The sequence below is a fragment of the Phyllopteryx taeniolatus genome, chromosome 8, assembly GCF_024500385.1.
Source record: "Phyllopteryx taeniolatus isolate TA_2022b chromosome 8, UOR_Ptae_1.2, whole genome shotgun sequence".
NCBI lineage: Eukaryota > Metazoa > Chordata > Actinopteri > Syngnathiformes > Syngnathidae > Phyllopteryx > Phyllopteryx taeniolatus.
The window spans coordinates 15,638,254-15,653,151 of NC_084509.1; the positions used below are offsets into that span (position 1 = coordinate 15,638,254).

Sequence of the window (14,898 nt, forward strand, 5' to 3'; positions counted from 1 at the left end):
ACCTTGGACAATGTGTCTTTGTTGACGTAGATCCCAGTCTGAACGTCTTCTATGGTAGGGAAGTCTGGTCTTTCTGTGCAACATTGAACAACTGAATCAAAAACTGAAAAACTGTACTTCCCACAACCGGAAAATAATCTCAATTCAAAACAGTTCAAATCACATTTCATCTTCATTTATCTGTTTGAGTTTCCGGCCATTTTGTTTCTGGTCAGAGATTTCCGCCAATGTTCAGGTATTATCGCATTCATAATACAGGATGACGCACCGGAGCAAGAACCCATAATTCATCAATGCTTTCCCAAAGAGTCCCCATTTTTTTGGCTTACCGAACACCAGTAGATTGGTGCGTCCCTCGGAGACGCCATCCGTCAGACTCTTGACAAGACAGATGAACTCCAGCTGGTCTTTCAGCTGCACGTCCGTGATGGTCAAGACCACCTCTCTGGTGGCCGCCGTGACGTTGACAGTGATGCGGTCTGTGAACTGCGTTCCGCGGTCCACCTCTTGCCTGGTGGCGTCTTGATAGTAGATCTTCTGCTTCTCTCCCGTCCTCGACACCTGGAGATGGGAATCGGCACGGATCGCGCACATGTTATTGCGCAATTATTGGATATGTTTGACCTAATGTGTGAGGTCAGGAAACTCACATAGAACCACTGGATGGTCAATGCCCCAATGCCATCATCTGAGGTGTACATGCAGGTGATCTGAGCTGTCTCTCCCTTGAAAACCTCCACCCTGTCCTCCATGTTCACCTCCACCACCGCCCATGCTGACAGATAAAGAACAGAAGAAGCCTTTGTTATTAATATATGCTGTTGAGTATTGTTATATTGTATGTCTACTTACTGCTAAAACGCAAAAAATCAGCCCAATGACAGCTCGTATCTCGAAAATCCCAATTGGGTCACTTGTATCTTGCGGCACCAATGATTTATTTATTTTTTTTCAACTTTTTGTATTTTAATAAAACATAGTTTGGGGCAGTTTTCTAACATTCGACTCGGAAATGTAGTTTATTGCAATTACAAGTTACCCTATTAAAAAAGTAATAATAACGATTTCAATTACTTTCTCAAAGTGCTATAACTGCTATAATAATGTAATATAACATTTCATTACATTTGAATTACTTTTTAAGTTTTGAATGAGTGCATCAACAGGACCCTTGGATGTTTCCTAAAAAAGTGGATAAATACCATAGATCATTATTTTGCAAGTAACTAAACATTTATTCTTTACACTAATAATGAACTGATAACAAAATATGAAATGTAAATACATAACTTTTAAAAATGTGCTTGTTGCCTTATACCTTTATACAGTATGTACATATACATTTATATGTGAAGAGCATGTAGAAAACAAATGATACTATGTTGCTGACCTAATGACAAATTAGCACAATTTACAGTTCGACAATATCGCTTCATATGACGACCCAGATTAGTGAACGTTCCATTAAAAAAAAACCATCCCAAATTATACAGATGAAACTGTTCAAAAGCCTCTCTTCTATTATGTTGAAAAATCCAGCTACGAGTCTAACCTTTTCCAAATCTCAGACAAACTAATACATTGCACCACAAGGTCGTATTTGGAAAATTTGTGTATGTCATGTTTGAGACTACAGCAGACTGGCACATGACCAGAGCGAGCCAATCACAAGCGTGGGCTTTAGGTAGAGGAAGTGTTTTGCTGCTAGTTTTTAAATATGTACCAAATCAAGTTGTAATCATGGAAAATTCCAAAAGCAACTGTAATTTCATTACACATTTTCTCCTCGTAACTTATCGGATTACAATTAAGTAATTTTCTTACATGTAATGAATTACTCCCCAACACTCCGTACTATAAATGCATATGTGAATGTAAATAAAACAAAACCCAGCAAGAATAGGCAGAATGCAAAATTAGTAGCGATGATATGACAGAATTGTTAGTTCACGCGGGCGAAAAATGGTGAAACGACGCCACGTTGACGTAAACCCAAAGAAGAGACGCTATGACAAGGATGAGGCGCCCACTACCCACGTCCACATTAATGTGCCGCATTCCACTATGTCACTCCTGGCAGGAAGAAAGCCTCAATTTACAGGCGGCACAGTGCCCCCACTGTTCCCTCCCCAACTGGGGCAACTGGTTTTCCCCTTTTGAGCTCTCCTTACGTGACGCGTCCTTCAAATTGCAGCACAAATTCCAAATTTCTCAACACGTAGAGATGCCGGTGGAGTTCTAGACTGCAGACCACCAGACACACAGGTTAGCCGCACATTTTCCAGCTGTGCTTTTTCCTGTGGAAGGAGCAGTAGCCTACCAAACCTAGCAGCTGCCACTGGTTTTCCTTAACTCTGTATTTGTATTTTATACAGAGTGCAGGTTACCTTACAGTGTATCTCTTTAACTCTGTCCTGGAGGTCACTTTTTCTAAGCCTTTTTCTAAGATGGAATAAAATTGGGGGGGGGGGAATTTAACATCTGAAGAATGATCAGTGGAAAGGGGATGCACCTGAGCTCAATTTTGAGCTTCATAGCAAAGGCTATGAATACTTATAGTATGTACAAGGTGATTTCTTGGTCAACAACAACAAAATGATTGTGTTATCATTATAGGGCATTGTGTGTGGAATTATGAGGAAAGAAATGAATTCTATTGTGCAATCATGTTGTAATATAATAAAGATGGGGAAAAGTGACGCAGTGTATTTTACCATTTAAACAGACGGCATATGCCTTTTTTCTTCTTCTTCTTACTATGGGAATAGTAACGAAAAGGATTAAAAAAATTTAAAAAAGGTCTCATCGTATTTTACATGAATAAAATTGGAGTATTATGAGAACTAAATACATTTGTAAGATTATGACCAAAATAGTTTTTTCTTTTCATGTTTTAAATGAATAGCAGTGTATTATTTGTAGCTGCTGGTCTCCGCTTGCTGCCTACTGTGTAAGTTGTGTGAGAATGTTGACATTCATTCATTAAAATTAAGATCTTATTGTTATAATGTTACAACTTTTATTATTATAAATGATAGGACACAATTCTTGGAACATTCTGACTTTTTCCCATTATATTACCAACTTTAATTAATAATTTTATTATACTATTCTTGTAACATTAGAACTTTATTCTTGTAATGTTATGAGAGATATCTTGAAAAAATGTATAACTTTATTTTGGTATTTTTACACTTTGATGCTCATTTCGAGACATTGTTGTAAGATTACTATTTTGTCTTGTAAATTATGATTTCTTTTTTTTATTCTTGTCATATAACAACTTTTTATGTTATTACATAATTTTTGGATTATTTTTTCTGAACTGTGTTTCTCGTGACGTTTTTGGTCTTGTATATTTTTGTTGCAATATTAAGACTATTTTCTTGGAAAACTACAACATAATTCGTGTAAAATTACACCTTTCTTCTCATACTTTTAGGACATGATTCCTTTAACTTTGGGCTTTTTACTGTAATATTCTTTTATAAAGAAAAAAATTACAACTTTAAAATTGCGATAATGAAAAACTTTCTTGTAATTTTGACACGGTCTTGTAATATTACGACTTTTTTTCTCTGGTGTGTTTTTTTCTTTATGTACGTGTTGCCCTGATAGTTATTTGTAGCAAACTTTTGGCTTGACTACAAACTTCAAAAAACCTGTCTAATTCTGGTCTTTGTTTCTGTATCTACTAGATTATTAAGTTTTGCACTGAATCAGAAAAAGCTGATGTTTTATGGTATATACATTTTCCACTGGCATAGTAATTAGATTCCATTTATTGTCATAAATATGGCTGTTGTTGCGGTAATAAATACCTTAGTTTCATTAAATGTAACACATAACTTCCAATGTCATTGATCTACTCTTCTATTGACCTTTATCTCAAGGAATCCCTTCCTCTTTTGGTATTGGGCTCTAAGTGACCCTGAACGTAGTAAAAAGCTCCCGTGCTCCCGTTTGGTCTCGTGTTTACATGTGAAGCCCGGACGGCCTCCGATGTGTTTGGTCATTTCTAGCTGTGAGCTTGGAGCAAGGTTTGAGTCCAAAGATTATCTGTCTAGAAAGCAACGAGAGGGACGCAGAACTTCATCAAGGCCAATGTAGTTCAAGCAAACTCATTTTTCAGAATGACGTGCTCACAGGGATTGCTCAAGCAAAATATAACCTGTACAGAGGAAAAGCTAGAGTCAGACTGTAGTTACTGAATTAAACGTGAAACATAAACTTAGAACAAAAGGTAAAGAAATTTGTGTTTGATAAATTTTGTTTTTGTTCTAACAATCAAACAACCTTGGGCCTGCCACACACTGAGCATCAAGCAATACAGTATACAGCACATATACAAAACAATACACAGTATATATACCGTATATAAATATATATTGGGTTTTACAATAATACGTAACTATATTCATTATTTCATATGTACCTATGGCTAGAAAGTAAAGTGCGGAAAGTCTCTGTCGCCGACATGCACAGGTGTAGTCAGTGAATGAGGTGATCGATCGTTGCCGACCATCAATCAAAATATTCTCACTCTCTCCTGATTCTCGCCAAGTTCCCCTCTTTGTGGCAATCGGCTTCTTCCTTGACAATCAAAACCATGTTTTTGTTGTTCACTAAAAAAAACAAAAAAACAATACAGTGCAGAATATTCTATGTGGAGCCTCAAACCCCGATACGGTTTTTCCGTTGCAGAGGGGCCGGTAGATGTGCTCAATTGCTTGGTGTGCGGCGACAGTCACTTCTTTCGCGATGGTCAGTCGGTCAGTCGTGATCGGCCACGTCGCTCGGTGTGGATCACCGCTGGAAAGCTTGTTTATTACCCTTTTAAACATCATCTGGCTGACAAGCTTTGGCAAATCTTTCATGGCCGCAATCCATATCATCAGCTCTGCTGCTCATCCCGCAAATGCACCTTCCTTACAAATGTGGCATCATTTAAAAGGGAAATGCTGTAAGAGGCTTTCTAAAGATGTATTACTTTTTGTGCCATGTTAAACAAACACTATTACAGTACAACCTTCCGCTTTTAGACTACCTCCATTATGGAACCCCCCCACACCCCCCGACACCCACACCGCCCACCCCCACACCCCTCCACCTGCCCATCACTCTGCTGTGTGTTGCCGTTTCGGGCCTAATGGAGTTGGACGGGTAAGAGATCCAATTAGACTCTCCTAGGTAGACATTTCCTGCCCATTAGTGATGGAAAGACAATGCTGACTCACCCCCAGCAACCCTACACCTTCCCTTTCCTCCACCTGATACAGCTCGCCTCGAAAGGCTTATTCATGGGAGTCTGTGTTAAATGTCACTTGTACTTTTACGTGCATTGCATCGAGGGAGTATAGAGGCTGGCAATACACGAGGCCGCAAATCGATTGGATTCAATGAGGAGAGAGCAGTTGATGATATTAGTCCTCAGGCAGCATGACAGAAAAATATTGAGCTACTTGAGCGGATGTTCCTTTTCCTGCCAGCAAACTCATTTTCACACATTTTGGATCCAGAGACAACAATTTTAGTTGCTGAATCTGTGATTGACACAAAATGACCATAATTGATCTCTGCGTTTCTGTTCAAGCCGTGTCGACACAAAATGATAATTGGGCAGAATTTCAGCATTTCCCCCCACTTTCCATCAAAGTAAGCAAAGACCTGATTGTTGCATGTCTATCCTGATTTCTGAATGATTATCCTGTGCTGGGGATCTTTTACATTTTTGTGACTTTTTCATTCAGCTCTGACCATCATAAACTAGAAGATGTAGACTTCCTGCCTCTCACAGCTCAGTCTCGGTACTATGACAAACAGTAGGAACAGGTCTGCGGATGATGCAGTCAACACGGGACTGTACTTCATCCTAGAACACCTCGACAGTGCAGGGACCTACGCGAGGATCCTGTTCGTGGACTTCAGATCAACGTTCAACACCATCATCCCTGAACTCCTTTCCTCCAAACTTCTACAGCTCAGCGTCTCGCCTGCCATCTGCCAGTGGATGTACAGCTTCCTGACGGGCAGGACACAGCAGGTGAGGCTGGGGGAGGCCACCTCATCCACACGCAGCATCAGCACTGGGGCGCCCCAAGGTTGTGTCCTCTCTCCGCTGCTCTTCTCTCTCTACACGAACGCCTGCACCTCAACGCACCCGGCTGTCAAACTCCGGAAGTTTGCAGATGACACCACTGTCATTGGCCTCATCAAGGACGGTGACGAGTCTGCATATCGACAGGATGTGGAGCGGCTGGAGCTGTGGTGCGGCCGACACAACCTGGACCTGAACACGCTCAAGACTGTAGAGATGATCGTGGACTTCACAGCTGCCCCTCACGCAGTCCAGCTGCCTTGTGTCAACCGTCGAGACCTTCAAATTCCTGGGAATTACAGTCTCTCAGGACCTGAAGTGGATGATCAACATCAACTCCGTCCTCAAAAAGGCCCAGCAGAGGATGTACTTCCTGCAGCTTCTGAGGAAGCGCGGCCTGCCACAGGAGCTGCTGAGGCAGTTCTACACAGCGGTCATCGAATCAGTCCTGTGTTCTTCCATCACAGTCTGGTTTGGTGCTGCTACAAAAAAGGACAAACTCCGACTGCAATGGACAATCAAAACTGCCGAAAGGATTGTCGGTACCCCCCTACCCACCCTTGAGGACCTGCACGCTGCCAGAACTAAGAAAAGAGCGTGCACAATGCTCTCGGACCTTCCACATCCCGGTCACCAGCTCTTCCGGCTCCTTCCCTCAGGTAGGCCCTACCGACATTCCATGCTACCGACATGCTAGCAGACATTCCCACAGCTTCTTCCCTCTTGCGATCAACTTCTTAAACAGCTAATCTACAATTCCATTGCAACATGCTGGCAATTTTTTGACTTGAGTTCGTTGTCACATTTCTGTGGGGCCAATTATATATTACTCGTGCACTCGCTGTAGTAGTCTCGCCACGCTGCACTATTTGCATATCTATTGTTGACAAATACTGGCCACTCATGCCAGAGTAGCATCTGCTCCATTTGCACACTGATTGAGGAGTATCTGCAACATTTGCATAATCAACATTGTCCCAGATTATCACACTATTAGTCACTTAAACTGCATACACTCCTTGAAGTCTCGGCGCCCTTTGCACAATGGTCATTGCACCGGAGTATTGCGAGATAAGTCATTTGAACTGCTCTAAGTGCTAGAGGACTCTGCATCTTTTTGCACCATTGTCAAAAATAATAATAATAATTGTACCGGCATTACCAGATAACTAGCAACCCTTTATTGCTCAGTGACTGTTTTTTTTTTGTCAATGTCTTTATGTCTCAAAAGTGTTCTCTATCAATTGACTGTCTGTTGTCATACTAGATCGGCTCCAACTACCGGAGACAAATTCCTTGCGTGTTTTTTTTGGACCTACTTGGAAAATAAAGATGATTCTGATTCTGATCTGGTTTTGGGGAGGAGATTTTCAAGTGAAGGTGGAGATATCGTTATGTGTGTGTGTTGTGATGTGTTGGTGATTTCAATTACACCACACACTCAAAGGCCCGCCGAACACCGATCGATGCAGCCGAATGCGAATGAACTGGATTAGTCTGGGACTCGCACCCGCAAATTTGGTGGTCGACCCTCGCACGCAGAACAACTTCATGCAACTGAAAAACTGGGACCCCCGTCTTATCAGGGAAGCAATGTTTTGAAGCGCCACATGTAATCATTTTATTGAACTACAAACAACGTGGAGAGATTGTCAAAAAAGAAATTGATTTCCCTGGCTAGCCAATAACACAAGAGAGGAAACAGGCGAGAGGAAAGGAGAGAGTGTGGATACTTCAGAGACTGTTGGCAATGATCGCCCCATTAATTGATTCCACTCGTGCATTTCAGAGACACAGAATCTCCACACTTTATTTTTTAGACCAAGGTACATATAAAATTGTAAATATGGTTAAGTATTATTATAAACACAATACATTCACCATATTGGGATGGCTTGGACTTCGCTTCATATGCAGAAACGTCATTTCTGTTGTTCAAGATCATCTGATAAAACATGACATTTTTGATCGGTCGTTACATCTGCGACGTTGCAACACTGTCGCAGCAAAACTAGCTGCCGACAGTTGGCCACAAAGGTGGATCGAAGGTGAGTGGAATCCTCCTCGGTTGTTGTGTCTTGATGTTTCCCCTTCTCACCAGAATCTCACCAGAAAGCTACATTTTAATATGTGGGCGCTTTACTCAAGAATCGGCACAGTTTAGTATGATATGCATTTTATGGCTGCATTTTTACATTTTTAAGGGTCCCTAAAATATTCAACCCTAACAGTCCTGCATTTTCAGTACAGTTTTGCAATGGTACACACTTGGTGATGATGATGACGATGATGATGATGATAGTGTGGCATTGAATAAAATTAATGAGATGTGGATTACTTCGGAAGTATTCAAACCTGTGTTTCTTGTTTCTAGGTTAACTCCCGTCACACTGGACCATGTTGTCCCCAATTTTTTTATTTAACTGATGTGAAAAATAAATTACTGGAGTTTGCTGCATGCGTATAGGAAAGGATGAGTAAGAGGAACCTTCCCACAGTCAGTGTTGGAGGACCCTCCAAGGTCCTGTCCACACAAACACAAGGTTGCAGTGTAAAGATTATTTGTTTAAAAAAAACCTTCAGCAAGGCCATTAAAATAGTAGAAAATGGGTTTAGTTATGCCAGGAATTCAAAATGAAGAAAATTCAAAAGGGACAAAATAAATGAAGAAACAAGGATGGTCTAATAATTGTTTTCCATGACTGTACCTTTTGGAATGATGGCTAAAAGATTCAACCTTGGTTTCATAGACCCGTAACAAAATCTCATGAACATGGGGGTAAATGTGTTATGGTCGGATGAAACTAAAGTTAAACTTTTCTCCATAATTCCGGTTGAATACGATAAACCTCTTGGTTGGTCGATATAGTCGAGGTCTACCTAAAACTCAGCAAAAGAGCCATGTAACTTGGGCATTATAGTGTACAGTCTGCTTAGACCAGCACAGCATACCTTTCTTAAACATTTTCCATCCTTCGGGAATATGTCAGGGTGAATTCCGAGAGGTCCGCTTGATTAGATGAGACGTGGCGTGTCTGTTTGGAGTTACGCTCCCTGAAGGCTTCCATGCACCAGTCAGCTGGAAAATCCTTCTCTCGCCGCTGGCAGCCCGCCCAAAACAAAGATGGCCGCCACTGACAGCCCTTCTGAACATTAGCTGGCATTCCAACACGGACTGTACCATAACTCTTTTATATACCCTTACAAACTGCACACCTACATATGCTGCACTGAAAACATGTACAGTATTTTGTATCAAGATGTATTTATAATGGGTAAAAAAAACATTTCATAGGCCAAGAAAGAAGCCTTACATTTTTAGCACAGGTCCAGATACAAGAATTCATTTTCACGATTTAAATCATGACATATATCCCCTTCAAATCGTAATGGTAGCTCCCACCTGATTTTCATCCATCATTAGTCAGGAAACAGAACAATCAATATACAGTGGTGCCTTGACTTAAGAGTCTTATTTGTTTCCGTGACCATGCTTGTAAATTAAAAGCATTCTTATCTCAAACCATCTTTCCCTATAGAACTGAATGGAAATGCTATTAACCCATTCCAGTCCCACAAAAAAAAAAAACACCCGCAAAACTGTCTTGCGTGTTTATAAGAAAAATAGCACTGTGCAGTATTGTACTCCAAAAGACAAACAAACTAACTAACTAATTAATTAATTAATTAATTAAGACAACGTTTGTGCTTCATGCCTAAACTTAATGGGCAGTGCCTGATGTTTGTCTGCCCCTTGTGCCCAATATAATATTACTACATTGATTAAATGATGACGCAGAAGACTGTCACAAGCTGCAGTAATATTAGTTTTTAACTGAGGATAACTATATGCATGTGAGTATTGTTAATATTGTCTATCAGCATGTGTTCCCACCGTTTGTGTTCAAATATAAGTTGCTAAAAGGTCTGTAACCCCTGCAATATCAATGCTAGTTTATTAGCCCGCCTATGGCATTTCCCATTTTGCGTGAGCATTAAGGGAATGGACTTTCAAAAGGCAATTTTAGGTTGAATTCACAATGTGTAATTGTCCTTCTTTTATGTTTACTTTGACAGTAAAATACAACTGGGAGAGGCAATAAATGAAGTACTTGACATCTTTTTTTTAAAGGATCGATCTGCCAAACTGCATTTTGTTGTAAAGTTCGCTGCCACCATCTAAGTGCACGCATCTCAAATTTTTGCTCTCCAATCAAAGCAAAAAATCCTTTGAGCGACGGCTTGTATCTTGTAAAACAATGCGTAAGTCGGTCACTCGTAAGTCGAGGTACCACTATTTACTTGAGCACATGGTGTGAAGGCCCGCTTGAAATGTCTTTGTTTCCTCTTGAATCTATTCTTAAGCCATTAAGAGAGCTTTGGCAAACTCAAAGAATTTCCAGGCATGACCCTCAAACATTGCCTTAGGCGCAAAAATTCAGGGAGAGACATTTCTTTTCTGAAAGTGCACCTGACGACTGTTTTTGAGGAAATCCTGTAAATCGTATCGTGTCCAGTAAAGCTGTTTTACATACTGTGTGTATATATTTTTTTCCCCAAGGGAAGAGCCTTGTCTTGATAAGCAGGTAAATTGCAAAAATTACAACCCACTCCACGTGAATGAATTTCATGGTGTGTTAATGCAATCTGTTTATTCAACCAGGGTGTTTAATCAAAGGTGCTATATTAATATTTACATGCCATTACGGCATTGTATATTTTTTCCCTAAACTAAGACATCAAGTATGATGTGAGTGTGTGTTGTTATGAACACAGAAGGTGATCGCACCGTTGCTGATTACATTGGACTACACCCAAGGGAGTCTAATCATCTTCCAAATAACCACAGGATCTTCTTCCAATCCAGAATGCGCGTCACTTGGCACCAGACACAGGGTTCTGCGACATGTTTCCATTCCTGTCACATCTAAGAATAACAATGGCCTATCAAGCTTGTTTGCTTACATGATACAGCAACATGACAGCGCGCTGACCCAACTCGCGCCAGGAATAGAAGCCCTCACATCGGGACATGAGACGGAGAAAAAGGAGCATGGGAAATCTTTGCCTCTGTGCACATGTAATGTAAGGAAGGTGAATCACCAGAATGTGGATGTTAACAGATGAACATTGAAAGACAAATATAGAAAAGAAGGCTGATGTGTCAACGAGGAAGGTGCTGAGTTCATGGACCTTTATTACACGGATCCGTCAGCAGCCCACTTGCAGTATCTGGAGGAGGGAGGTCTGTATGCCAAAAGTCAAATTCAGCTCCCCCAATAAAGTCAATGCTCCACACGCCATAAGTCTTACCAGAAGAGTGAAAATGGAAAACAACATATTCTAATGACCAAGTGCCCTAATATTTGTGTCTATATTGTTATTTATGGTTGATTATTGGTTATATTGCTATGATTATTGGTATGTGCATGGCGTCGTTCGGGTGATTTTGGCTTTGACTTGCAAATATTCAACATACAAGCAACGTATCGGCAGTGGAGTCAAATCAACTAATTTCACAACAAGCGTAGTTTGGCAGAACGAATAGCAACACAAACGGTGCATCATTACGTCGACAGATAATTAGAGGAGCAACGATGCACCGATTTATCAACAACTAATCGATTATAAAATTAATAATTTTTGTTAATCGACTATTCCTTTTGAGACCTAGTTTAACTTAAAATTGTCCAAATCCTCAGAATTTCAACAGTAAATATTAATAATTATATTTATTACAACAATAAGGCAGACTTTGTGTTGTGGTGTTTGTGTTTGATCTAACGGGAAAACATCTTCTTTTACTTTGGAAAACACTTCTTTGCCCATTTTCTGACAGGCTACAGATCAAACCAGTAACTGAATAATAACCAATGTGTTTTTGAATAAAGGGATGGAATTTTGTTTTTAATCAGATTTATTGATTAATTGAAAAAATGATTGGCAATTAATGGATTGGCATATGTTATTTTCTGTGGAAAATTACTCATATTATTACAGTTTACTGAGTCACTTACAGTAGTTGTGAAAGTCTTCTTTGTTTTTGTCTTCATGACTGTATTATACTGCCCCTGGTGGCCAAGTCACACACACCAGACGTAGTTGCAGTAAATTAATCATGATGTGCAAACGGTCTTTATATTCTATTTAATTATGTTATTATGTTTTGGGGGTGCGGGGGGTCAGTGACAGATTAATGGCATTTCCATTCATTTCAATGACTCCTATCTCAAGGCACCATGGTATTTACCATTAGGGAATTACACCCATTTTATGCAGAGTACATCAATTTCCAGGGGCTCAAAAGTCAACGTAAGCCAAACAACAAGACTCCCATAGAACGAAGCCTATTAATGTGTACGATACACTTAATATGCTGAAGAATCCTAGACGAACGATCAGACATTAAAATGAAGTTGATGCTGAATATTTAAAAGCAATTAAAGGAAATCAAATTGAGCAACCTTCCTCCATCATGTTCAATTACTGGTAAGGCAACTTGACAACAACAGAAAACCAAAGTTACGTCCCTGGCTGCATTGCACGAAGATCTACTGCCACAACAGTAGCCCCCACTTAATTTCAGTCCACCCCTCTTGGCGTAATGGCCCACAAGAATGTTATGGGAATGTCTTGAAATCATAGACACTAAAGGCCTTGTCACACATTCATCAATCACATTAAAGCTTTGTGACGCACCCAGGGGCATTTAAAACACACACACACACTCACACTAGAAGTAGAAATAAATGCTATAACATGTATTCCAGGCCAGTAGTTGGTGATTTTTTTTTCTAAAAGAAACACAACACGTACATATCCCGAAGTCCTTCATTCTACCTTTGATGACCACAAAAACAACAAGTTTACATGCAGACTTTTTTTTTTTACTCCAGTTGAAGATTTCTGGTCAACTGTGTGCATGTGATGTGATCTGTTCCAATCTGGCTTTTACATGGGTCACTACATTTAATCGGAACAGCTGTTTTACAGGCGTGACAGGCACAGATCGATGTAAACGTCACCGGATTTATCAAGATGGAGGTCAGTCGTCTATTTAACACAGTAGTTAGGATTGTTTTTATACTTTTATAAAAGCAACAGCTTGATAAAAACAAGTTACAAGTAGCTAAAAACATCTCCATTGCTGATCAGCTGTGGTAGGAAGCTGCCATGTTTTCAAGTGCGTAAACAATGATGTCACCATGCATTTACATCAAGACAGACCATGCGCAGACAGACGCATGGTCTGTTTTCTATGGAGCATTTTCATTCAATTTGGGTTTGTAAACCGATTATAATCGGAACACAAGGCTCCCTGTAAACCCGGCTATTGGTGTTGTTTTCCAAAACCTCCATTCTGAGATGTGTTCTCCAATGTTTATGTTTTCAGGCTGTAAAATGCTGCCACAATTTTCCAAAACTAGCCCTAAAAATTATAATTACCAAATGCCGGGGTAATTATGTAATATGGTAGTGTGATTATTAGGGTTCCCACACAGAACAGGGTAGGCACTAGCCTGCAAACAAACACAGTGCAGCTAAGCCTTCGGCTCGCAGACGTCATGGCTACTGGCCAGCCGTATGTTCAAAAAATGGTACAAACGAAACAACCAGCAGCATGTAAACAAACTCTCCTGGACTCTTGAGATGGAGTCAAATGCAATTATTAGACTCTTCAAACTGTTACTGTTGCACTTGTTTACATCAGTCATTTCCTAAAAAGAAAACAAATGATTTTTGTTGCACTTTCCTAAAAAGAAAATGCTTAAGCTGTTGCTGTGTGATTTTAAATGTCTTTAAATCTGCTTGTGTCTACTGAAAAGATGAACAGTTTGTTTTGCATTTGGTTCCCTTTCTGTACCCAATGTGAGCTGAAATGTAACCTCAACAACAAGGTATGTACCGATCTTGATTTTTGGCATACTGCTAGCACCTGGGGGAGGGAATTTAATATTTCTCAGCAAAAGATCTGCCTCAAAATGTTACAACTTCTTGTAAGTTGTAAAGCAAAGGTGCCCAGACTACTACCTTGTGAAACAGCCATCCAATTTAACGGACTTTGGCTTTGACAGAACATAGTGTCCTGTTGGAACTCGAAATCACGAGGTAAGCTTGGATAAACCTTAATTTGAAAGCTTTTTTATATCCATCCATTTTCTTTACCGCTTCCCCTCACGCGGGTCGCAGGCTGCTGGAGCCTATCCCAGCTATCTTCGGGCGGGAGGCGGGGTACACCCTGAACCGGCCGGTTTGGTTCCAAATGTGGAGATGTGATTCTGCTGTTGCTCATTACGCGGGCATGATATGTTCTAGTGGGTACAGGGCCCAACATTTTTGCTCTATCACCCAGCTGTTTGTTAAAAACAATACATACCGTATTTTCACGACCATAAGGCGCACTTAAAAGTCTTACATTTTCTCCAAAATGGACAGGGCGAATTGCTTCGCCTATTTAGCTGCACTGAAGAATGTCGAAGTGGCCCTTGCATCCCTTTATTGTTCTCTCTACGGCCCTTGGAAGACAAACTCTGGATACCCCTGCTGTAAAGGTTCCAAACATTTAGGTCATAATCTGGAGGAAAGAAATAAGGATTTGCATTACGTTGGTAGTGCAGTGGTCCACATAGCTGACAATCAAATCCAACTATGACCGACTGGAGTCCGCTCAGATCCAACTTCCACATGGGCCTGAATAGGATAAGCGGTCTGGAAAACAATGGCTGGATTACATTTGAAACTCTCATACCGCTATAAAGATGGCAGACCAAACCCAGGCATAAAACCCATAAATTAGACGT

The 14,898-nt window shown here is 40.4% G+C and overlaps 1 protein-coding gene across 4 annotated transcripts in view; it reads right to left on the minus strand.

The window, feature by feature from the left end:
- The window catches only part of mcamb (melanoma cell adhesion molecule b), a 46,688-nt gene that overhangs the window by 15,956 nt on the left and 15,834 nt on the right, over positions 1 to 14,898 (minus strand). For all 4 annotated transcript variants that reach the window (XM_061781100.1, XM_061781099.1, XM_061781098.1 and 1 more), the window contains exons 2-4: positions 651 to 775; positions 330 to 561; positions 3 to 73 (exon numbers count right to left, since the gene is read on the minus strand). In XM_061781100.1, the coding sequence (XP_061637084.1) occupies positions 3 to 73; positions 330 to 561; positions 651 to 775 (428 nt within the window). The remainder of the gene's footprint in view (positions 1 to 2; positions 74 to 329; positions 562 to 650; positions 776 to 14,898) is intronic.